This window comes from Drosophila yakuba, chromosome X (assembly GCF_016746365.2).
Source record: "Drosophila yakuba strain Tai18E2 chromosome X, Prin_Dyak_Tai18E2_2.1, whole genome shotgun sequence".
Lineage (NCBI taxonomy): Eukaryota > Metazoa > Arthropoda > Insecta > Diptera > Drosophilidae > Drosophila > Drosophila yakuba.
This window is the reverse complement of record NC_052526.2, coordinates 12,894,125-12,917,419: the sequence shown is the minus strand read 5'-3', so window position 1 is coordinate 12,917,419 and position 23,295 is coordinate 12,894,125. Positions and strand designations below refer to the sequence as shown.

Below are 23,295 nucleotides of genomic sequence, written 5' to 3'. Positions count from 1 at the left end.
ATATTAATCCAAATTTAGATTTTTAGAAGCTTTCCTTTGTTTTCACATTTTCTGAAGCTGCAAATCTGCACGTGGAGAACTTCCAAAAACACTATTAATTAAATGTATTGAATTACGCAAATAACCTTTTCATATTCATTAAAACTTAGATTTTTTAGGACCTCCCTCATAGTTTTACATTTTTGGTAGCTGCAACTCTGCGTTTTGAGAACTTCAAAAAACATTATTAATCAAATGTATTGAATTACGCAAATAACATTTTCATATTAATCCAAATTTAGATTTTTAGAAGCTTTCCTATAGATAGTTTCACATTTTCTGAAGCTGCAACTTCGCACTTGGAGAACTTCAAAAAACATTATTAATTAAATGTATTGAATTGCGCAAATAAACTTTTCATATTCATTAAAACTTAGATTTTTTAGGACCTCCCTCATAGTTTTACATTTTCGGTAGCTGCAACTCAAGAACAATCCGATTTTGGCGTCTTTTCTTCTTTTAATGTTGCTCCTTCTAATCGCATTTTTTTGTGAGAAATGACTAATTTTTCTCGTTGTATGCAGGTGATAATTTTTTTTTTTGTATTATCCTCCATGGACATTTGTTTTTTGCTTCCATTGGGGTTTTCTTTCTGATTTGTTTGATTGCTGTTGCTGATGTTGCTGTTGTTGTTGTTGTTGGTGGTGGTGGTGGTGGTGGTGGTGGTGGTGGTGGTGGTGGTGCTATTGCTGGTACGATACGACTGGCAGACAATAAAGAGCATTTCATTTGAATAATGCGAAAACATTTCGCTAGACGCCCGCTGCCATTGTCTAGCAGCCCATAATTTCCCCCAAACGCCAAACGCCAAACGCCAAACTCCAACCAACGATGCCGATGCCTGTGCTCTTTAAACTGCTCAACTGACATGCCGATTGCTTTTGTCTGCACACCTATATCTGTCAAACACACCTCCGTACACTCCAGTCTGATTGCCCCTTGATGGACAGTTCAGTTCAGTTCAGTTCAGTTCAGTTCAGTTCAGTTCAGTTAGGTTCTGGGGGGAGACAGGGGGGTATACTTGGTCATCGGTAATCGTCGATGGGTCGATACCGCTTCACAGTCCGCAGTCCGTTCTCTTTTGAGTGCCGAGTGTGGGGGCGATTTTATGTTTCACTTAGCGCAATTATGTATCGGTAGAATCGATAAGTATCGATTTTTGCTTATCGGTGAACATGAAATCTTAATACTATCATATTTATGTGATTAGATGTAGGCCAGGCTACTATATTTCGTTACTCCATCTTAAACTAAGAAAATCAATTATTTCGATAATTTTATCGTTCTCATACATATAAGTATACCCTCGCAATTAGTTATCGATTGTCCAGGTAGAAGCAACGCTGACCAATTTCCTTGAAACTGCTCCAATTGGCGGTGATTACGGCGCACTCATTGATGGACAGCTCGTAGATGCATTTTTCAAATAATGCTGACTTCTTTCTCTAGCTTTGAACCAATTTGAAGACCTCCTTGTGTCTGCCGCTTTCTGGTTCGTTCTTCCACATCCACTGCCACTGCCACTGCCACTGCAGTTGTGCGCCGTTTGATGTGACTGTGCCTGAAAGTATGCCACATTGGGCGTGACGGGGAGATTATTGCTATTGTCGTATCAATTGGTAGGATTTACATGCGGCACGTTTTTCTGTATGTTGCTGAATAAATCACAGCCCATACGGACATGTTCGTATGAATAATTTGTGGACTGTATTGCTTTTGGGCCATACACACTCACTATACAACTGCCAGTGCCCCTTCGTAATTGCTTTATAAAAAGCGTGTTTTTGGGTCACCAAAAATTGCAGCATAATCGATTGAATTGGTAAACAAATCGATAAACGTTTACTCGCCCGATTGGCGACTGCTGTTACGACTACATAATAAAACTTAAACTTATAAATGAAAGATAAAGTTAAATGTTGGAAGCGTTTAAATTTACGAAGGTACATATATCACAAAATACTTGATTCAAACCAACGAATTTCATTTGAAAAACAATGAATGTTAAACACCCTTTTCCAGGGTATCCCGCATAGCCCTGAGCATCTCGGGCAGCGAACCCACATGACTATCCACACAGTTGCTGGAGCAACGTTCCGAGCCATAGGCAGATCCATGGAGGCGACACTGCTGGATGCACTTCTCCAGGCGATTCTCAAAGTCGGATATGCCCTGCTGCACGAAGCAGCGGGCTCGGGTCAAGCGGATCTGGCAGCGGTCCACGCACCGCTCCACCGCCTCCGCATTCGCATCCGCATCCGCACAACAGGCGGTCGCACAGGTGTGCATCTCGATCTGCAGCTTGCGCAGATAGTCCCGATCCAGATCCTCCATGGCGGTCAGAATGGCGTTGTCCACGCGTTCGCGCTGCTCCTCCGAACTCGAATGGTCGCAGTTGTCCATCTCGTTGTTGGTATAAAGTTTGATATGGAATATATATGAAAGTCGTTTGTGATTTGCGTTTGAATAGTTTTGTGACGGAAACACGCCGTGCCACTGTGATTTTATCATTTCAAAGTAATTTATGTTATTTGCTTAAAATTTCTAATATGATATCAGCAGAAAATGAAGACTTTTCTTGGGAAAATACCTAAACTAAAGTCACGGTTTCCACATAAATCAGTGTGGAGCTATCGCTAATTGAACCTGAGTTCATTTGTTTTTGCTGATAAGTGCACTGTTGAAAGTGCATATAAGTAGAAGTGGCACAACATTCACTTGCACAGCTTTTAAAAATGCAGTACTTGCATATCCTGGGATTCTTGCTCTTTTTGGCCGCTTCTGGTTCGACTTTCGATCGGGATAATCAATTCTATGGACTGCGAATTTCTAAGGACCATGCCGGGCAGCTGACGTTGCCGGAACCAAGACCGGATTCTGTGGAACTTTTGCAATACAGGGTATCCACACGTCAGTCCTTCACGCCATTTGAGAGGCGTGTGATACGTTTACTACGTAAGCTGGGCTTATTGAAAAGCGATGCTGAAAAGGTGCTGGATGCCCTCGAAAAGGACAAGGATCTCTTGCGAAGATTGAAGAAGTTACTCGACGAGGTCGACAAGGAACACGAGACCGATGACTTCCTTGAAGATTTCTTCGATGTCATTTTTTCGAAGAAATTATAAGCCGCTTTCGTTCAGTTGTCAATTACTACTTAATGGAGTGATATTCAAATAAGTCAAATTAATCGTAGGCCCGCTTATCTCGATCGATAACAATATTGCCGATTATACCGATTACAAGCTAGTAAATGAGTGAATGAGTTATCAGAATGCCATAAAATGCTTTAATTAAATTGATAGACATGGCAAACAATCTGATTGCTAATAGCTAACAATGTCATTACCATAATCGTTTGGATTATTCTAATCCCCCACTTCCTCCTAGCACCCCCACACCCCCCCTTGCTTACCGTCCGTCGATAATTATCGATAGTTTTGGGCACTTGTGTTGGACCAACTTAAAACACCGCACAAATGATTGCCATAAATTTGATGGCAACAAACAACGACAACAATGAGTAGCGCTGCCGCCCGCGCTTTCTCCGCAGTTCTCCGAATCTCTCCGCTCGACTTTCTCCGCTCCTCTCTCCACTCAGTAATGTGCCAACTGTTGAGTTTCCTTCCGCTTCCGAATGCGAGCGCGAAAGAGAGAGAGGGAGAGCGCAAGCGACAGCGAGAGGGCGTGCGACAAAGATGGGGCGAGCAGCAGTGTGTGGGCGGTGGGTGGCGAAGGGCAAAGGAGTGAGAACGATACGGCCACTCACTCGCTCGCTCGCTCTCTCTCTCTCTCTCTCCCTCTCTCTCTTGCGCCGGCATCGAGGGCTGCTTACAGGTGTTTATAGTAGTTCGGCTTTTGCCGACCACAGCCGAAGTGCCCGGCCGAGTGCTGGCCTCTCGCTCGCTCCCGCACATGGGCTCAATGGCGCCCTCTCGCTCCCGGTCGCTTTATATTCCTGGCAATGCGTCGCCTTCGCATCAGTTTCATTTGAACGGTCGACGAGGCGCGTTGTGCTAGGAAGAAATAGGAAGAATTCATTTAAATAGCAGAACAGCCCAAGCAGGCCAAACATTTCAAAGCAAAGCATATACCAAACTCTCTGGAACTCTCAAGTTCTCCAAAAAACAAAATAAAAAAAAAAACACCGACATCGCCCAAAACAAACAAAACACACCATACCCATACAAAAAAAAAAAATAAATAAAAACATAAGCATACTGAAAAACTTACTATATCTAAATATCAAGTAACTATTTTTTTGAATGTGCTTCTAAGTGTTGTGCTACAGCTATATTAACTTGTACAAATATTCGAAAATATTCAAAGATATTCATAAGTACTTAACTAACACCTACAAAACAAACTAGGTTACAAACTTGCAACTTACTCAAAAGTGAAGAGAGATAAAAACTAGCCAGTCTTAAGATACAATATCTTTGCAGTCTTTGTGATTTTTGAATCCCAACTGTTAACGTGTAAAAAGGCACGCAAAAATGTGCACGAAATTTTCACTTGACTCGAACGACTGAAAAGTGCGTTCCATTGAGAAAAGAAAAAACTGAATGCGAAGCGGTAAATATGAAATGACTTATTCAAATTCATTGAAAAATTTCCTTGGAAAATTTGTTGATTAATTTCGTGATGTGAGAGTTTATGTGTCGTATGAGTGTGTGTGTATTGTGGTTTTTGGAAAACGTTTTTATATTTGGTCTTCAAATGGGGATCCCCAGACTTATTTAAAATTTCAGCCAAAAAATGTAAATATTCGTATATGCTAGAAAAAGTTCCACAGAATTTGTTATGCTCCAGTTAATAGAATCCTACATGGAAATTATCAAGAACTTGTTTCTAAGCTTGTGGTCTTGAATTTAATGAGTTCCCTTTGGAATTGGATAGAAAAGAATTTGAATTTGTAAACTGCAAACAACAAGTTTTTAAGATTACACAGATGCAAAATAGTTGGCTTGAATTGCTTGACTTTATTAATATATTTTAGTTTAAAGCTGCGCCTAATGCAAAAATGGCTGTGTAACAGTCAGTAATTTTGAATGAAATTCCTGCAATGTCCTTCGCTTTTCATTCAGTATAAATTCAATTACTCACATTCCCATTGTCTTCCGATTGTATGTGTGTCAATAAGATGATTTAATGGAAAATCGTCTGCAATTTCGGGGGCGAAATTCCTTTTCTGTTGTGTGTGTGTCGTGCGATCGGCAAAACAAACTCGTTACGCATACGCCGTGTGTGCAATTGTATTAGACGATGCCATTCATTGAAAATTGCTGGCCACAGCGAGCGGTTTAGGTTTTGGTTTTGGTTTGGGTTTGGGTTTAGGTTTTTGGGCCACTCTGGTTGAGGATTTGTGTTCTCGTCGGCCAGCCTCGTTAGCCGAACTTGTTGCCACATTCGCATCCGCACTGGCATCCGCACTGGCATCCGCACTGGCATCCGCATCGGCATCCGCACCGGCATCCGCACACGCATCCTTCGTACGTGTCCTTTTGCTAATCGCTGCGTTTAAGGAACTGCATGCTGGAGGATGTTGCAGCTCTTGTATTGGCGCGTGACCGGCTTTCCTCCTGACATAAGAGCGCGAAATGGCGAAAATAACGTAATGGCGAAAGGCGGCACTCCGTGCGGTCGGCAATCTTTGATTTCCCATTTACCCATTTTCCCCATTTCCCCGGTAACAGGAAAATGCCAGACAACGCGGCGTATACGTGGCGTTCCTGTTTGTGCTTCCGTACTTTTGTTGTCCTCAAGTTTGCATTCAACGTCGTGCCTTCAATACAAATAATAAACATACAATTTAAATTTAAATAAGGAACATTGAGGTGAGAGTTTCAGAGTCTTTAAAACTTTCAATTTAATGGGTTGTGTTCTTTAATAAAAGTATAAACAAAGTATAAACTTGAAGTCTGCTCGTATTTTGAATAATAAATTTGCTTCAAAATTGGTTAAAGATTTTTATGCGACTTTGTTTGTTTCCGAAATAAAGAAATTGCTCCCCATTCGCCTTGCGTACATATAAAAATGTGATGTTTCAATTGTTGATCCATGTTCTTTTATGTTTGCTCTTCTTTGCTTCACTTCACATGAAATATTCAATTTTCATTTCTTGTCGCTCTTTTTCGTGAGCCAGGGGTTAGCATATAAAATCCAATAAATATACACATAAAAATTGAAACAAAAAATAGCAAAAATATCCAAATGGAAATGGTTGAAAGATACCGCGGGCTATTTGACAGCAACGAGGGGTTAACATGTACATATGCATCGCATTTTGATTGCAGATTGTATAGCCATTGTAAAGGTGTTTCCTTTGCCAAAAGCACCGTGTTAATTAATGGAAATTGCCATTTGAACCATTTTTTTTTTTTTTGGGAATTCTACGAGTATATGGAATGGTTATAGAAATTGCATTGCACTAGGGTTGCTGTGTAATTTATTCACCGTTTTACCCCCACAAATTTCCACCATCAATCATTGTTCTATATGGCAGTTTAGGTGGGGTATATTGATAACATGGCTTTGGGGGCATTTGGCTAAATAAATATTATGATGGAAAATATCGAAATGACAGCGGTGGTGGAATGAAGTTCTACCTGATGGCATTTTAAGTGGAAAACAATGTTGCCGCACGGATCTAGATTCTAGATTCTAGTTGCATTGTTATCGTAACGCCGATACGGTTTTATATAGATCCATGGGGATTACCTCGAGTGCGATGCTATTAATCAAAAGTTCTGAAAGCCAATCCCCTGCAGCTTGGCTTTCGTTTGAAAGAGTTTAATCCATTTGGTATTAGAATAAAGTAGCATTTAATATTCGAAATCCAATTCACGTTCTTACAAAGCTCAATGCAATAATGCTAAAATTATTTTAGCTAACCAAACAAAAGATGAAATTACCTTGATTGGGGTTAGTGCATTTCCATTTTTTTAGACAGAATACACAGGTACACAAAATGTGATTAACTAGAATTTGAATACGATGCTGGCAGTCCAAACATGGCAGCCACTTTATCCCTACTTTGCTTGCTTTCACATCTCAAGTTTAACCCATTGTTGGTTCTTAGTTGCTTTTCATTCTTCTTTTTCTACTGTTTTTCTGTTTTTTTTCTGGTTTTTTTGGTTTTTTTTTGTGCTGAAGAAGGTATAAATTGGGGGCGTGGGTCGAATGTTGAAGTGTTGGCATTGCAGGTGGAAAATCAAGGGGCTTTCCGTGTGCGTTCGGGGCAAGAGTTAAGTGATTGCTGCTTCTCTGTTTTAGCCGGCTGAGCTTTTAGCCTGTCAGGGAGCTGAGTCTTCGGCCAATTGGGATTTTGTTTTTCGCTCTTTTGATTATCCATTGTTGGTCTTATGCCGCTACGCTTCGGTGAAAACAGACAGACAGTCGGGAGAACTGACAGTTGTCGGTGGGTAAACATTCGTCCAAATAGTAGTATACCGCCTCCAGTTTTTGGCCCATTTCGGCTATTTATGTTCTTGTCAAGACGGCCGTGGCGGCACACATGGCGTATGCTCGATACGTATGCGCAACATTAAAGCCAAGTTATGAGTCTCTAACAGGCCAGGGCAACAGCATAAATAGCAACAGCAATGCCAACGGCAACGGCAATAGCAACAGCCAAAGGATGAGAATCGAAGTGAACGGGGCCCAAAGTAACCAAGTCGCCTGAAACATAGCAACCGTAGCCCGTAATAACTAACGTAGTTTGCCTAAGCAATTTGGCACTTGTGCGCTTTATGGCGCCCACTGGTGCACCTTGCACAGTGGAACCAAACAGCTTAAAGTCCCATTAATGGCAAATTTGCACTTTAAAGGAGCAAAAGTACTAGCTCTTATTTATTCCCTTAGTTTTCGTAGATTTTATTAAACAACTTCAGAAATTTTATTTACTTTCAACTCACTGTTCATCCGCTAAGCAGCTGGCAAAGAGGAGTCATCCACAACAGGGCCGGGAAACCCGTCAAGCAGGCAGAGTTTCAAAGGAGCAGGGGAAGAAGATATCCTGGGGAACCAGGACGACACGGCACATGTGCTTAACTGCCAGCATGAGGCTGACGACACTGTAACGTTGTCACTGTTGTCACTGTAACGACTGCTGTTGCTGTTGCTCTTGTTGTTGCTATTGTATCCCCTCCCCACCCCCCAATGGCCTGCCAATGATAAATGCAAATAGGTGAAGACATATAGGGGCTATTCGCCAAATCAAAGGACATGCGGGGCGACATTACGCATACGCCATGTGTTCCATGCTTGAGCATCTCGCAGTTTGCAGTTAGCAGCTCGAATCTGAAATCTCAACTGCAGAATGCAACTGATTGAGTGAATCCACTAATCGGCGGTGCTCAAACGATTGGCAAACATTGTTAGGAGTGCAAACATTTCTAGTTGCCAGCCAACTAAGTAAGTTTCCCCAATGAAAGGAAGTTTTTCCCACGACAGCTGTCATCGCTTTTGGTTTCGCTTCGGCAGACAAACAAAAGCCACAAAACACCACAGAACTCACTGAAATTTTGACTAACTGCAGTGGCTAAAAGCAAACGAAAGCAACTGGAAGCCACAAGAACCAAAAAAAAAAAGAAAAGGGGGGAAAAAAAGTGAAATAAAATAAAGCACCACCCTCTACCGCCAGTTTATTGTTATTGTTATTGTTATTTACACTGGAGTCATTGACACGCGCCGCGTTGTTCTTTTTGTGGTTTCTGACCCAAGAAAATGTGGAAATTGGCCGGGGAAAATGGGTGGGAAAGTCCGAACTAATAAAGCCAACTATTCGGTTCTTTTATTTGCCCATTTGTGTGTCGTAAATGGGGGCCACTTCGGTTCGCAGGCAACTCAGCACAAAGGGTTATTCCAATTGAAGAATAGATTTTTAATAAAGTTTCACAAAGTTGCAAGGCAAAAATAAAAACCGATAGAAAATGCTGTTGAATTGTGAATATACGAGGCAAATATTTCACAAAGGTTTCAATTCAAATCACTGCACCATATAAAATTCAGCTGAATTGAGCACTAAACGTCTTAAAGTTATTTTTATTTTATTACCACCATCGGCAAACGATTTTCACGCATGAAAACAGCGTAAACGGATGATGGATCGACCATGGATGTGAAAGTTAGCAAGGTTGGGGCCAGAAACTGATTGCTAGAAGCTAAATGGTAGCATCTGTAGCTTCGATGTCAGCCAAAGTAGACAAAACAGTCGAAAATGCGAAAATGTGTCGGGATTTTTGCATATTTTCATCAAAGCAATTTCTATGCACATGTGTCCCATGTCTTTGGCGCTTTGTCGTCGTGCATAGGGGTCTTAATTGCATGGCCATACTCACACGTTCACATCAGCACACACACACACACGGACACACACACACAAACACAAGCACATAGGCACACAGACACATACGCACACTTGACCTTTGCTTCTTTGCTTAGATGGCATGAATAATTGAAGTGGAAGTGTACAGTGGAGTTTAATCAAGAAATGTTCCTTGAAGAACGCTAAATTAATTAGTGCATTTAACTTTTTTGTAAGCCAAACTGCAGAGGAAGAAACTAAATAAACAAAAATGTGTGCATTTTTGGCATGAATAAAAGGAATAGAGTAGTTTACGCTTCCTTTGCATTAAAATTAAGTGAAACTGTTTTCTTGGTTCTATTTGCTTGGCCAGCACTGTGCGCTGGCGTCCATGGTCCAGTTGCAGACCATGTTCTCGTGCTCCTGCTGGCTTAACCCTTGTTGTCCAACGCAGTGAATTCTCCTTGTATGGGGCTTAAGCACACGACGAGACACTTGGCCACGTTGACAGCTCATAAAATTTGCATATAAACTGCTTAGCCAGATAAGACTGCTTTCTGTTTTCAGCCTTCTGCTTTCTGCTTTCTGCTTTTGGCTGCTTCTCGTATTCCGCTTCTACTTTTCCGATTTTCCTTGTCCGGCCTTGACCACGCCCCCCCTCGTCGTCCCTTTTTGTCAGGCCGGAACTTTGCTAATTAGTCGTAATGCAAATGCAAATGCATATTGCATTGCAATTTAGTTGAATTAGTTTAAGGAATTTTCCATTCCGCTTTTGCAGTTGCAAGAAGCATCGCAATAAATTGCAGTTCACATAATTTGATGCGAAAAGTTTTGCAAGCGTTTTATTATAAGCTTGTTTGTAAATTAATTTAAAGTTCTGATTCGGGGTTAAAATCATATTGAATTATTCATACCAATTACATGAAAACCCATACAAGTTTCTTTTTTTTTTTGTAATTTTAATTATTCCATATTCTCCATCAATTTTTTCATGCAAATAACTTTAGGGGCCAAGTTTGAGCTTGAATATTCATATTGATGCACAGGGCCGCACATTCTGCAACCAAACTTATTCAATATCTTTCGTTCAACTTTTCATTCACTAGCTTTATTATTTATACTGCACTTGTTTATTTTTATTTCCTGCTGCTTCCTTTTCGCGCTGAAGATGGAGAAGCCACTTAAATTGCTATCCCGATTTCTGAGTTCATTCAAGTTGCAGTGGCAGTTGCAGTTGCAACAGTCGCATTCAACAGTCAACGGAGTGCGGGGGAAAATGGTTTTTCTTTCCACCCAATTTCCAAGGGCACATTTCATAAATCTGGCCATAAATAGGCTAAAGCTTAGTCACACTCGAGCAGCATTTCTCCCACTTAATGTCCTCACAAATTCGTTTCGTTTCGTTTCGATTCGATTCCTTTCTGCCCTTCTATTTTTTTTGCCATTTTTTTTTGGCCATCTATCAAAGGACGCTAACTGGAGGACAGCTGCGACTGCTGTTTACTTTTTGCAGTTGTTTTACCAGCTAGCCACTCACTATTAGGAGCGGGCTAACAGGGGGGGCGTGGCACTTGGCTTAGTGGGCGGTCGTCCCATATAAAGCGAAAAAGATTTACGAGGCATTGAACTCGTTCTTACTACTTTTTTTTCTTCTTGGTTTTCTTTTTTTTTCTCTTTTTATCTGTCGCAAGCTTATTTTTTATTTGGCTGGACGTTTGCTTTTCTAATGGCCACAGTTGATGATTTGATTTATTTTCGCCTATGAAACCTCTCTGTGTTTTTGACATATTTCTATCATACTTGTCATACTTGTCAGTTTTATGAATTAGTTTTTTTTTGAAGTGCCACAACTAGTTGTTAAACTGAAATTGTATTTAAATTTGAGCTGTAAATTGTGTTATTACGAAATACTTTGTGGTTTTTTATTACAGTTACCAAACATTCATAACTGGTCTTTCATAAAACTTCATTTAGGTTCACTTTCAAATTGTATACTAGTTTTCAATTTCAATTGAAATCGTTTATTTTTGACCGCAAAAATCTAGCAAAGCGCCTCCCACGCTTCTCAATTGAACACTTTCATCTAGCCTGAACCCAAATAAAATGTGTAAAAACAAATTGAAACATAAAAATAAACAGCAAGTTGGGTGTGTGGGAGAAGCATTCAATTCCCTTTTTACGACTGTTACCCGATGCCAACTTTGTTCGCCAAATAGTTCACTTGAACTTTGGGGCATCCTTTTCGACCGAAAAAGAATAAAGAATAGAAAAAAAAAAAAACAAAAATAGGAAAAATACAGCAGAGAAAGGGGAAACTCTGGCTGTGACCATTGTCAATGCCAAGGCAAAAGAAAATAATGACAAATGTGAGTTTTATTTTAATGTGTGTAACATTCGGGGGCGTCATGCTGTGCCCCACGATGATGATGGCGATGATGAGCTGCGTTCATTGACCGCCGCGTTGAGTCTGGCAAAACATCACTCATACGACATGTTGCACGACCCACAAACGAACACAAACGCCATCACAAACACAAACAGAAACAGAAACACGAAAAAAGTATGCAAATTAATGATTATGAGCACTTGGCGGGCTCTCAATGAAAATTTATAGATGCCTCAATGGGCTTCAATATATACATAAACGAGTATAACCATAGATATGCATGTTGATATGCAGATGTGGCAAACTTCTGTCCTGATTTATGTTTGACTAATGCCTTTTTTTGTTGTCTCGCACGAATTTTGTTGATCCCTATTCTGCTCTTTGGGAAATTGAAAATGCTGCACGGAAAACTTGCACGGTTGCAAGGTTGCAAGGTGGCAAGGTTGCAAGGTTGCAAGTTGCTGCTGTTGCCTGCGGCAACTTTTTCTAATTAAAAGACTCCAAGTTGACAAAGTGCATTGCTGTTGGCCACATATTTGTCTTGGCAGCAAACTTTGATTGGCTTGGGATCGACTGATATTAGAATTTAATAACTAGCACAGGTACCACACGAAAATGGTTATTTGCTTACACACACACGAAGTCATCTAGAGGTTATGTGAACAAACATCTCACATCGATGTTGTTTATGGCATCTTACATATTATTTAAAGCGCACATTTAAATTTGAAATATTTTACTTGTAATGCGAGATTCATGGGTCATTAGTTCAATTTTTTTGGCTTTAATTAAAAATGAGTATTACTTTAGCATTGCTTGTAATCCATCAACTGCCCGTCGACCATTTGACCGTTTGAACTTTTCCATTTGTACGGTTTGCAATCGCTTTGCGGACCAGGCTTTATATGCACATAGTTAAATAGTTTTAATGACGCCTGGGGTCTATTAAATGCCCGAAATGCCCATGTGTGTTAAAATCGACATTAATTATCGTTTGTGGAGCAGGCAGAGCAGCGGGGGGGTGAGAAATTGCAGCGAGATTTGTGAGAACTTGTTGCCTTTAATCTTCGCACGCTCAATAAATTGGCACGAAAATCGCTCGCTTTTCTCTATTTTCTTTATTTTCTTTATTTTCTTTATTTTTGTTGTTTTCCGTTGCTACACGAAAAACGTACGAAAATTAAAAACCCGAAATTGTGAAAAACGCTTCAGTGACAAAAATCCAATTAAATATTATGCAAAGCACAAATTTTCGTCTGCAATTGATTAATACAAGACGAAAGTATTGAGCAAAGTATTACAAATGCAGTGACAAAGCTGGCCAAAAATATATGGCTGGCATGGAGAAATATTCAAATTAAAAAACACAACTGCAGGGCATTAAAAATCGAATTTAAAACTGAAAACCAAACGAAAGCAAACCAAAGCAAACCAAAAAGAAAATCTTTGGCGAAATTGGTCGCAAAACACGCCGCCAGGTGTTTGAAATGTGACGTGATTAGATCCGAAACAAAGATAGATAAACACAGAATGCCAAACAGTTTGTACGATGCCATATTATGGCTCTTAAAAGATCACATTCGAGGGGAGCAAAGATGTTTATTTTTAGGCAAAACAATGCAGACAGATCGCTTCGATTGCGGCTAGATGATGGATGATGGATGGATTGCTGGATGGATGGATGGGTGGATTGGTGGGGAAACTGCCTGGCATGACGATGAAAATGATGAAAATGATGAAAATGATGAAAATGGGGGAAAATGTATCGGAAAATGTGAAGGAAAACGGATTGGGGGCGACGGGAAATGTGTGACGTCTTCTGAGCGGCATTAATTGTTATTGAATCAATAATTCGGAATAACAAAATCGCATTGCGGGAATGTTTTCATGCGGTGGGAAAAAGATTGCGGATTAATTGCCAAATCAAAATACAAAATCGAACGAGCGGAATTTTTTTTCCCTCAAATATATAATTACTCGAATTAAAGACTGCTGAAAATAACACTATTTGAAACCATTATAAATTAAAACCTATTTAATGTTACAACAATAATTGCAAACAATTAAGCATTTAACATTAACAAATTCCAATTAAAAACGATTCTCAATTAATAACAGCTCAGAAATAAATTTGGCCCGCCATTAGCCACAATAAAAAATGATAAATTATACAGCATTGCGGAATTTTCTGTGGTATGAAAAGAAATGGCAGAATAATTGCCAAATCGCGCAAGCAAAAATATTTTTACCGAAGATGTATTGTAATCGCTGGCTTTCCAAATACACATTGTATGGAATAATATTTATTATTTATTCCTCGCCTGCTCTTTGATTTGTCAATATTTATCGAGCATTTTCCATTGCTCCTCGCATTTGATTTAATCCAAAAATTCCGATTGCTTGAGGTAAATGAATAAGCCAATCCCTATTATCAGCAAAAATTGGCAAACAATACTAAATCTAGTCCAATTAGCTGGTCCAATGCCATGGATTGTTTATTATCTAAAGTGTCGTGTCTCATTGTTTGTTGTTCAAACAGAGTACAACTTGCCATTCGGCATTGCCATCGGCAAATAGAATTAAGAGACAAGACAGGGCTTACTGTACTACACAGTGATCCCAAGTTTCCCAGACTCATTGTTGCCTCAAATTGCTCCCCTTGTTCTTGTTCTTGTTTTGGTTCCTGTTTTTGTTCTAGTTTTTGTTTTTATTATTGTTTTTGTTTTTGTTCTTGTTTTTCTTTTTGTTTTTGTTTTTCCGTCTGCAGCAGTCGAGGGCCAGGGAGGGGGAAAAAGTGCGGGGAAAGTATGGCGATGGAAAAGGCATTGAAAGCCACGAGCTTACTTGTTAATCACAACATCCAAAGCCAAACAGACAAAGTGCAATAACTGCAAATGGGTGGGGATGTCCAGAAATGCTACACTGAAAAAAAAACGCATTTACCTTAAAAATGCTTAAATATGTCACAAATAAAGGTACATTTAAGAAGTTATGCAATATGAGTTTGTATGACTTAGTTGTACCAATCTCGCAATGCATTTTCTTCACTTTGATATCCCGTTTTTCTGGCAGAAAACCTTTTTTTTTTGGGGGGTAGCACAACAAGGCTTGTTACAAATATTTGCATCATCAATTTTGCTGCGTCGTCAATAAACAGAAAAGCGAGAAAGTTGCCAGCACCAGAAGAAGAAAGAGGAGGGGGCGTTGTGAAGAGGAGCGCCATGGTGGGGGCGTGGCCGAGACGGCGTTGACGACGACGCTAAAAATAACAAAGTGCAGCACTTGAGCCGCAAATATGACAGTCTGGATAACAGCGGCGACAGCCGCCTCGGTGGCAAGGATAAGGATAAGGATAACGCCGAGCTGGGCCAAGAGCAACAATAATACGAGTATAGTGTGGTAGTGGTAGTGGTAGTGTATGTACGGCGGGTTTTGGAAAATGGCGTTAAGTTGACGCTGACGAATGCGACATCGCCAAAAGTGAACCGCAAATACTTCAGAATGCATTAGGGTTGCCACGCGCTCTAATGGCGGAATTCACAAGGCTTTTAGATTTTAGTCAGTCGCACAGGGTTGTCACGTTTGAGTGTAAAGCATTTGCTAGTTTTATGGTTAGCTTATGACGCTCCTAAAGTTATTAGAGAATAAATTGCGACCGAATTGTCAAGTTAGCAAAAACAAAGCGCATTAAGAGCTGCCACGTCGGCTTATGAAGCAATTTAAATAGTTTCTGCACTCTGTAAACAAACTTTTTCGACAAGAGCTCGTCGTATTTCTGTCACACAGTTAAACTGCAAAATTCCTATAAATAAACGCCTTTCCCCCGGAATCCCATTTGAGTTAGCAACTTTTTCCGCGTGACTATCTAATTATCCCTGCGTCGCTTAGCACCCACACAGCTCTCAGATTTATCTTTGGCTGCAAAAATGTGAGCTTGAGCAAATTATTCGCCTGGGAATCCTGCGATTTTCACCGCCAGCCTTGGCCGGCCAGATCTTTGTGGTCAGCATTTAGTGAAAATGTGGGGGGGAGATGGAAAAATGCAGCGACCATTTTCCTGTGTCATTAAAAACTTGCTGACTTGATGCCAAACGTTGCCTTGGCGCGACTAATTAAAAGCTTGCGGTTTGAGTGCGTTTCGGGTGCGTTTTTTATCGCGCCCCATGCCGCAACTGTTGTGTGTTGTTGTTTTTGTTGATAAAGTGTAATGTTCGGTGTGTTAATTACATTAAAAATATATAGAATGTAAACAAATTGCCGTCATTCCACCATTCCATTCCCTTTCCCTTAATGCCCAGCAAAGTGCCCTTACCGCCGGCTGTAAATATCAAATTAAAATGACATTACTTGAGGCCATGCTGCGGATGGAGTTTGGTTGGCGTTAATTAATTTTTAATGAATATATATTGAGAATGCATTGAAAGCTATCATACTCTCGCACATACGTATGTAGTGTTTGTGCCGGCCTTATGCTATGTTAATTACTTTTTTGCACTTATTTTTTATACTTAGCTGACTAGCTGGCTTTTGCGTTTCTTAAAAGCCCGCCATTTCCGTCCTGCCTTGTGGCCTAAAAGTAGGCAACGCGCTGAGTACCAACGCTTTCGAGTGTGTTGCACTTGAGGGCCAAAAGACGGCACACGGGGGAGCAGAGAGCGAGGGGCGAAAAGTGCGGAAAATTGTGGCACGGTTTTTCCTTCGGCGAGCGATACTCTTCACAAAAGCATATCCATTGCACATGCTGGATATTCATCTAAGAAATGCAGTGCTTGTCTTCGAACGTCTGCCTGTTTAGCAATATAAAATATATATATATTTTAATTTTAAAAAAATCCCACTTAAAGGGTATTTGTGATTGTGTTGTTCCTTGGACTTTTTTTTTGCCCCTTTACCTTTACCCTCCATACATATGCGTTGTTGCTGCCATTCTGTTTGCACTGTTCTTGGCATTGTTTTCCTTTGGCCGGATTGTTGTTGCCGCTACCGAAGCCATGGCTTCCATGGCTGCTATGACTGCTATGACTGCTATAGCTATGGCCATATAGCTGATGCCTGGCATTATGGGTCGGCTCAGAGCCTGAGCTCCCTGGGTCTCAGCTGAGTGTAGCCGAGAGTAGCTTGGCATTGCGTGGCAGCCAGCCAGCATTTGCAAGTCAAATGAAATTATTTATTTTGCATACGGGATTGAGGGGGAAGGAACTTTGCTCGCTGTTGGTGATGATGGGCGAGGGGCGGCATCGGAGTGAATAAAAATAAAAGGAATATAATGTTATACAACATGCATTTATTATAAATATTTAAGCAATATTCCGGCTACTTTGGAGAGTGCGTCTGCCACAAGGGGGATGAGATTTCAATTTCAAATGGAAATTCTTGGCTAATTAGTGAGCATCGGCGCACAGAGAGATTTTCCTGCACATTTGCCTGCATTTATGTATGAATTGGTATGTGTGTATGTGTGTGCGAATGCCTTGGCATTTCCGTTAGAAAATTTCCATTTCCGTTTGCAGAGACTTTTTAATTTTCCTGTTCATTTGACTGCACAAGAAGCAAAAGATATGCCAAAAACGAAGGGTGTAGTTCAAAAGAAATATTATAGTTAAATTTAATGGTTTGCTAAAATCAGTATTTTACTAATTTGCCTGAATAACCAGAAAATAAGCGAATTTATGTGCCAAGTTGTTTATTTCATGTACGCCGTTGTTAAGCAAGAAATTTGACAAAATTTAAACAACACGAAATAGACATTTCTTTTTTATATATTATTTCTCACCACTTACTCACCTCTTTCCTTAAACTCTTTTCACGTCAGAGCTGCCAGCTGGTTGTAGCTCCGGGAAAATAGCCAGCTCAGGCACTTCCTCCAGTAGGTCGAATTCACATTATTTATATCCTCTGCTGCCACTTAAAATCACTGCACCACTCACTCACATTTAGTATTTTTTTTTTGAAAAACATCGAAAAAGTGGTTTGCTTATGTAGAACTTTTGAGAAGCGCAGAGGAGGGCACCTATATTTTGGTATTATTTAGTATTTTTCAGTATTAAGTATTTAGTATTATTTAGTATTTAGTATTATTTATTATTCCCTTTTAATGTAACGTAATACTTTCAGCTATCTTACTTATAATTTTATAATTTCACTTTAAATGCCAGCTAGAACAATAAAAATAGAATAGAATGGAATAACACGCGGGTGCCGGTGGCTTGCTGCAGTCCTCTGGCAAGCATCCACATAAATTTGAGAACAAATCTCTGCTCACCGACAGCTTTTGGCCATCAAGAACCGATTACTTTACGGGAGCCGCTTGCGAAAGCGTTAACCGAAAACAAAATCCTTTCACAAACACACACACACACACACACACACACGCACGTATTACACCTTTCTACATAAATACACACCCACACTCGTGCATAAAGAGAGCTTGAAATCCCTTCAGCTGAGAAGTATGCAACATTTGGGTTTTATTTTTCATTATTTCCCTGCTGTCCGCCATGTTGCTTATTTAATAATTCACACAGCTGGCTAAGGAAAAAGGGATGCGTTCACTGAGAAAAAATGCCTCATAATTAGCTGAAAATAAACGAAATTATTAAAACAAAAAAAAAAAACACCACGTAAATGTAAGCATAACAAAATGTTTATTTTATAAACAGAAATTAGATTTCATATTTAATTACCTGAATTACTAAAAATTAGTTGTCTCGAGCTTGAGTTTAGTTTTGCGGTGCACAAGTGTAAGGTAGTAACGCTTATGTGTGTTTATGCATGATTATAACATTTATGGCGATTACTCATACGCCCCGTGTGCCACGAGCCACTGACAATGATGATGGGGCGACACTCGAGTCAAAAACGTTGCTAATTAAGTGTTAAATCATGCCGAAAATATGCCCATTCAGCTGCCAACTCATGTGTGTGTGGCTGCTACTTTTTCCCTTTCTCCTTCTCCTACTCATTCTTTTTGACTGGAACAGTTGGCCATGGAGTGTGTGGGTACTGTACAGTAGAGCATGTAGTAGGTAGGTATAAGGTGTAAGTGCGTTCCATCCGCTTTGACAGCCACGCCCCAAAGAGCACGCACTCGTTTTGCACAAATGAACGCAAATTCACAGACACATGCCTTCGCTGTTTGCCGGAAATTCGCCAACTCATGTCTTTCACCTTTTCCCCCATCAAAACGGACAAAAGCGCACGAAAAAAAGGGGTTTGGATGCGCGAATCCTCGAGTGATTTGTGCGTGGGTCCCTGCTTCGTTCATAAATCATTTCTAATAGAACTGTTCCCATTGAGCTGAACATATTTTTCGAGGCTAATTTACACACAGGCCATTTGGCACGAGACAAAACCTGGATAATTAAATTGTACTCATTTCTGTTGGCACTTTGCAAATTGTACTCAGTAAATTGAATATTTCCATGTAAATGTTTTTATCAAAAAACTAAGCTTTCTTCAGCAGTTTTTGCAATATTGTCGCTATTAAAGGCAACTAATGAACTTTATTAACACAACCTCTGGTGTGCACACATGTTGTGCCTTCTGGACCAGTGCCCCTTTCTTTTTGAAACACTTTTATGGGCAATTTGAAACACATTTCATGTGCCCCAGCCTTCAACTGGCAAAAACAACGTCGCAGTATGTTGTGTGTGTTGTGTTGCCTACTTTTTCGGGGGGTTTACTCCTCATTAACTTTTGCTGGGGCTTCACATAATAAGATGTTGTTGTGCGTACGTACTTAAGTGAAATCTCCTTAATATGTTAACAACTCATTGGGGGATTTTTTTTTTTTTTTTGCGGCTCGACCTTAGACAATTGGCCCACTGTGATAGACGCTTTTCTGGCCATGGGAGCGAATCTGTGGCCATGTCATTTTTGCCAGAGAAATTTGGAGAAATGAAAATGAACGAAAAAACTATGACCAAAGGTCTAAGATTTTGTCCTGTCACTTTCTGCTCGGCTTGCTGAATTATTTATGGAGATGAAGGTGAAGATTCCACGCAGCAAGTAAAAAATAAGTATAAGTAAATATATACATCTAGAAAAAACAGAAGCTGCCAAAAACAAAGGACACAGAGAATAAAGACAATTTTGCCTGCTGTGTCAAGTGGCAAAATCTGCGCTGTAATGTGCATAAATAATTTTCTATTTGTGTGTGTGTGTGTGTGTGTGTTTGTGTATACATTTCACCGGAAATCTTCCTCTTCTTCGCCGCTTCCTTTTAGCTCGAGCTCTTAATGCTCCAATGAATTTTGTGTAAGCATTTTTCGCTTAACTATAATCGCAGGGTATTATGAATATGTTGTGATGGATGAGCCACTGGTGGGTATTCAGAGAAAGCTTTAGACGTTTGTATTCCTTAGCTAGATTCATTTAAATTTTTATACAGCTTTTTAATATATTTATGGCGCATTAATCTATAAAGAATCTTCAATTGATCCATTTGATTGATACTCCCTTTGATTATATGTAATAAATGTATACTCCCTTTGATTATATGTAATTAATTTATTATTTAAACTGTACATTTAAAGGGAATTTTTTCCCTTTTTTAAATAGAATTAATATTTCTAAAAGGTAAACTTTTTGTATTAAAATTCCAAGATAGAGAAGCAAAAAAGGTTTGATTAATTTTAGTCTCGCTGATTTGGACTTTTTTATTTGTAAATAAGAATCCTGACTGCTGTTTATTCGTGGTGCTTAAACTATGCAACACTGCAAATGAAGTACAGCAGTGGGCGGTCCAGACAGCCGCAGTGGGCGTGGCAGATCGTGGTCGGAGGTTGGAGGTCCACGGAGATGGAGGACCTAGACTGAGACCCAAGAAGACTTTATTAAAATTTTCGGTAGTCGTTTGTCTGTGTCGCGTTGTCTGCCGACTTGCGTTGAGTTGAGTTGAGTTGAGTCGAGTCGAGTTTATTAAAAGCCCTGAAGTACGCAACACTCTTTGCTTTTGGCTTTGATTTGATGTTAATGCAAATGGCCCAGCCCCCGTTTTGCCAACGTTTGGCAGCTTCAAATTGCCGCACTGTTTAATTTTTAATGAAGCAACCGAACCAGATTTACTACCAAGGCAGCGGAGGGCTGGCATTTTCATTTTCATTCCGCATCATCATTATGATCGCAGTGGTAGGGGGGAGCTGGAAAATCGTGAAGGGAAACGGAGCTGGGCGGCGGAAAAGCAAGGAGAGGCTGGGTTTGCAAACGCTTACGACCAGCTGATGTCTGATTAATCATCAATGATGGTAAATGGGATATATCTCTGTGCCGAAACGCACAAGGAGCACTCTCCGCATGCCGGAAATCTGGGGCACGTTCCTGATTATTTCCAAGCCATCAGCAACCCACCCGGATGCCAAACCCCCACACCCAATCCCACACCGAAACCCACACCCAAGCCCAACCACTTTCACTTCCTCTATTTTGAAGGAGCACACGTGTCAAGTGGCTGGGATTCCCCCATCTCCAAAAGCTGCTACCCAGAGTAAGCTGTAACTCCGTGAGGTCAAAAAGCGCATTCACCCGTGGCAAATAACCCAAGGTTTTCGGTAAGTGTGCAATTGCGGAAAACACTTGCAATTAATGCTGTGCAGCAAACACGAGTCAGTCCTTTCGGTTTTTGGCCTTTAGCAATTAGTTGCCTTTTAGCTCACACTTGAAGTTGCAGCAGAATTCAGCATTCTCACTCAACTGCGTAGTATTTGCAATCCATCACTCGAGTTTTACACCATATTTGCAATTGCTGTGCAGCACAAGTGATTAGGGGTTGTGCAAATCACTTGTTAAGATGCCCATAAGTGTGCAAAAAGAGCGATGCCGGATTAGGAGCATATTGTTGCATGATTTTAAACACCTTTGGCACTTGCAAAAGTTCAATTGTTTTCGTGTGCTTGGATTAACCAATTACGCTTAATACACGTGTTTTGTGATAATTCACGTTTTTGTAATTCACAAGTAACACTACTTGCCACTCGTCTGCGAGGAAACGGGAAAAGATGAAGATGAATGCAGTAGTCCGTGGCATCGCCATTGCAAATTCCAGTCTCATATATTATGGTGGCTTCGGTCCTCTGTCTTCAGGTAATCGCACGGGCTAAGAAGTCACGTTTCGATCGAATATATGACGCTGCCAGTAAGTTGAAAACTCATTTTAAACATTGCTCCTCATCTTTGCGACCTCCCCGCCCCAAACTCCTGGGAGTTTTGAAAGTCAGGAACATAGGAAAAGGATTCACCGCATTCTGCGCCCCTCTGTTACCCCGTTTTTCGATGGGTATTCCCAATGTGATGGCCGTGAACGTGGTTGGCTTAAATTGTTCGCTGAAAGTTTGTCCTTAACGCCGCAGTTGCTGCTACTCCTGTTGGTAGTCAAACGCATAGCTCGGTAATGCCTAGTTAAATGCCAAATTTGATTTTCTTCTGGCCACCAGGGTGAAAAGAGTTACCTTGCAAAGTGGCTTTAGAATATTTTCGACTTTCAGCCATTAATTTAATACGAACTTTGGGTGAGACTGTGCAAGGAGCAAGTGGGCTTAAAATAAATACATTTATACCTTCTTTCCGTGCGGTTTTAAATACAAAGTCTGATAGGCTAGCCCATTTACAATGAAATGGATATGGATAGTTAACCTTGGGACGCACTTGGTAGCCAACTCGATTTTTTAGATTAAATCGCCCGCAGTCTCCTAATTGATTGAGTTGAAAGTTCATTTGTTCAGAGTTCATTTGCCGCCGAAGGTCCCATTTGCTGTCGAAAGGGGTCAAGAGTGACATGTTGATGCCCTGGATAGGGACCTCGTTGTCCGTTTGACCCGATAAGTGACAAAGGAGCCTCTTAAAGCGATTTGCGCAGTTCTCGTCCTTCCAACACGAGCATTTGTCTTGGGTTTTTTCACGCTGCCCTGCTGCTCTGCTACTTTGCTGCTCCCTGGGACTCCTTAAAATGTCTGCTGATATCCTGGCAACTTGACAGACAGTTTTAAGTTGTAGTTCCATTGTTATTTCGTGTCTGTCTGAGCTGCCAAAGTGCATAAATGAAAATATTCCCGAGCTATAAAGGACACTCCCAAATATACCGCTCCTTCTGTTCGTATTCTGCATTCGGTGCTAAGATCACGTAAGGTGTTTTGTCTTTCTGCTTATGGCTTTTAAATGAGCACATTGTTGCCTCGCTGCCAGCTCACAAAAAAAAGAAACCCTTTTAATACCCTATTTCAGCTGGCTTCCAAGGATTGCCAAACTTGCCTGGCACACTTTCTCGCGGAATCAAGGTAAATAAAAAGTACTTGAATGCGTTGCCAAGCACCCTCGAACATCGCCAAAAAGTTACATTTATAAACCAGTATCTCTTATGCGAGTATGCCGCACACACTCACTTTCCGAGAGCTTTTCAAATATGTTTGTTTTTCGTTTGGCTCTGTTTTTTTGCTAATGGCGCCCCATGCAAAAGTGGCAAAGTGGGATGATGGAATGCAGCAAATTGCAAAATATCCGCGGGCAAAATGCTGCGATAAAAACATGTGTAGGGCACTGGCAAAAAATTATATTACAATATCGAATGTTTTAC

General features: G+C 40.5%; 4 protein-coding genes across 8 annotated transcripts in view; 2 read left to right on the top strand and 2 right to left on the bottom strand.

Moving 5' to 3' along the window:
* LOC6525254 (eye-specific diacylglycerol kinase) overlaps nucleotides 1-23,295 on the top strand; it is a 109,796-nt gene that overhangs the window by 14,801 nt on the left and 71,700 nt on the right. The window lies entirely within an intron of this gene.
* On the bottom strand, nucleotides 1,952-2,565 carry LOC6525260 (protein FAM136A). Its single transcript, XM_002101060.3, has one exon. It carries the CDS (start codon nucleotides 2,548-2,550, stop codon nucleotides 2,044-2,046), a length of 507 nt encoding a protein of 168 aa, XP_002101096.2. The 5' UTR covers nucleotides 2,551-2,565; the 3' UTR covers nucleotides 1,952-2,043.
* On the top strand, nucleotides 2,775-3,311 carry LOC6525259. Its single transcript, XM_002101059.4, has one exon. It carries the CDS (start codon nucleotides 2,775-2,777, stop codon nucleotides 3,162-3,164), a length of 390 nt encoding a protein of 129 aa, XP_002101095.1. The 3' UTR covers nucleotides 3,165-3,311.
* The window catches only part of LOC6525256, a 113,751-nt gene continuing 93,467 nt past the window's right edge, over nucleotides 3,012-23,295 (bottom strand). The window contains exon 3 of the mRNA XM_039377596.1: nucleotides 3,012-5,821. Within this exon, the coding sequence (XP_039233530.1) occupies nucleotides 5,557-5,821 (265 nt within the window). The 3' untranslated portion in view covers nucleotides 3,012-5,556. The remainder of the gene's footprint in view (nucleotides 5,822-23,295) is intronic.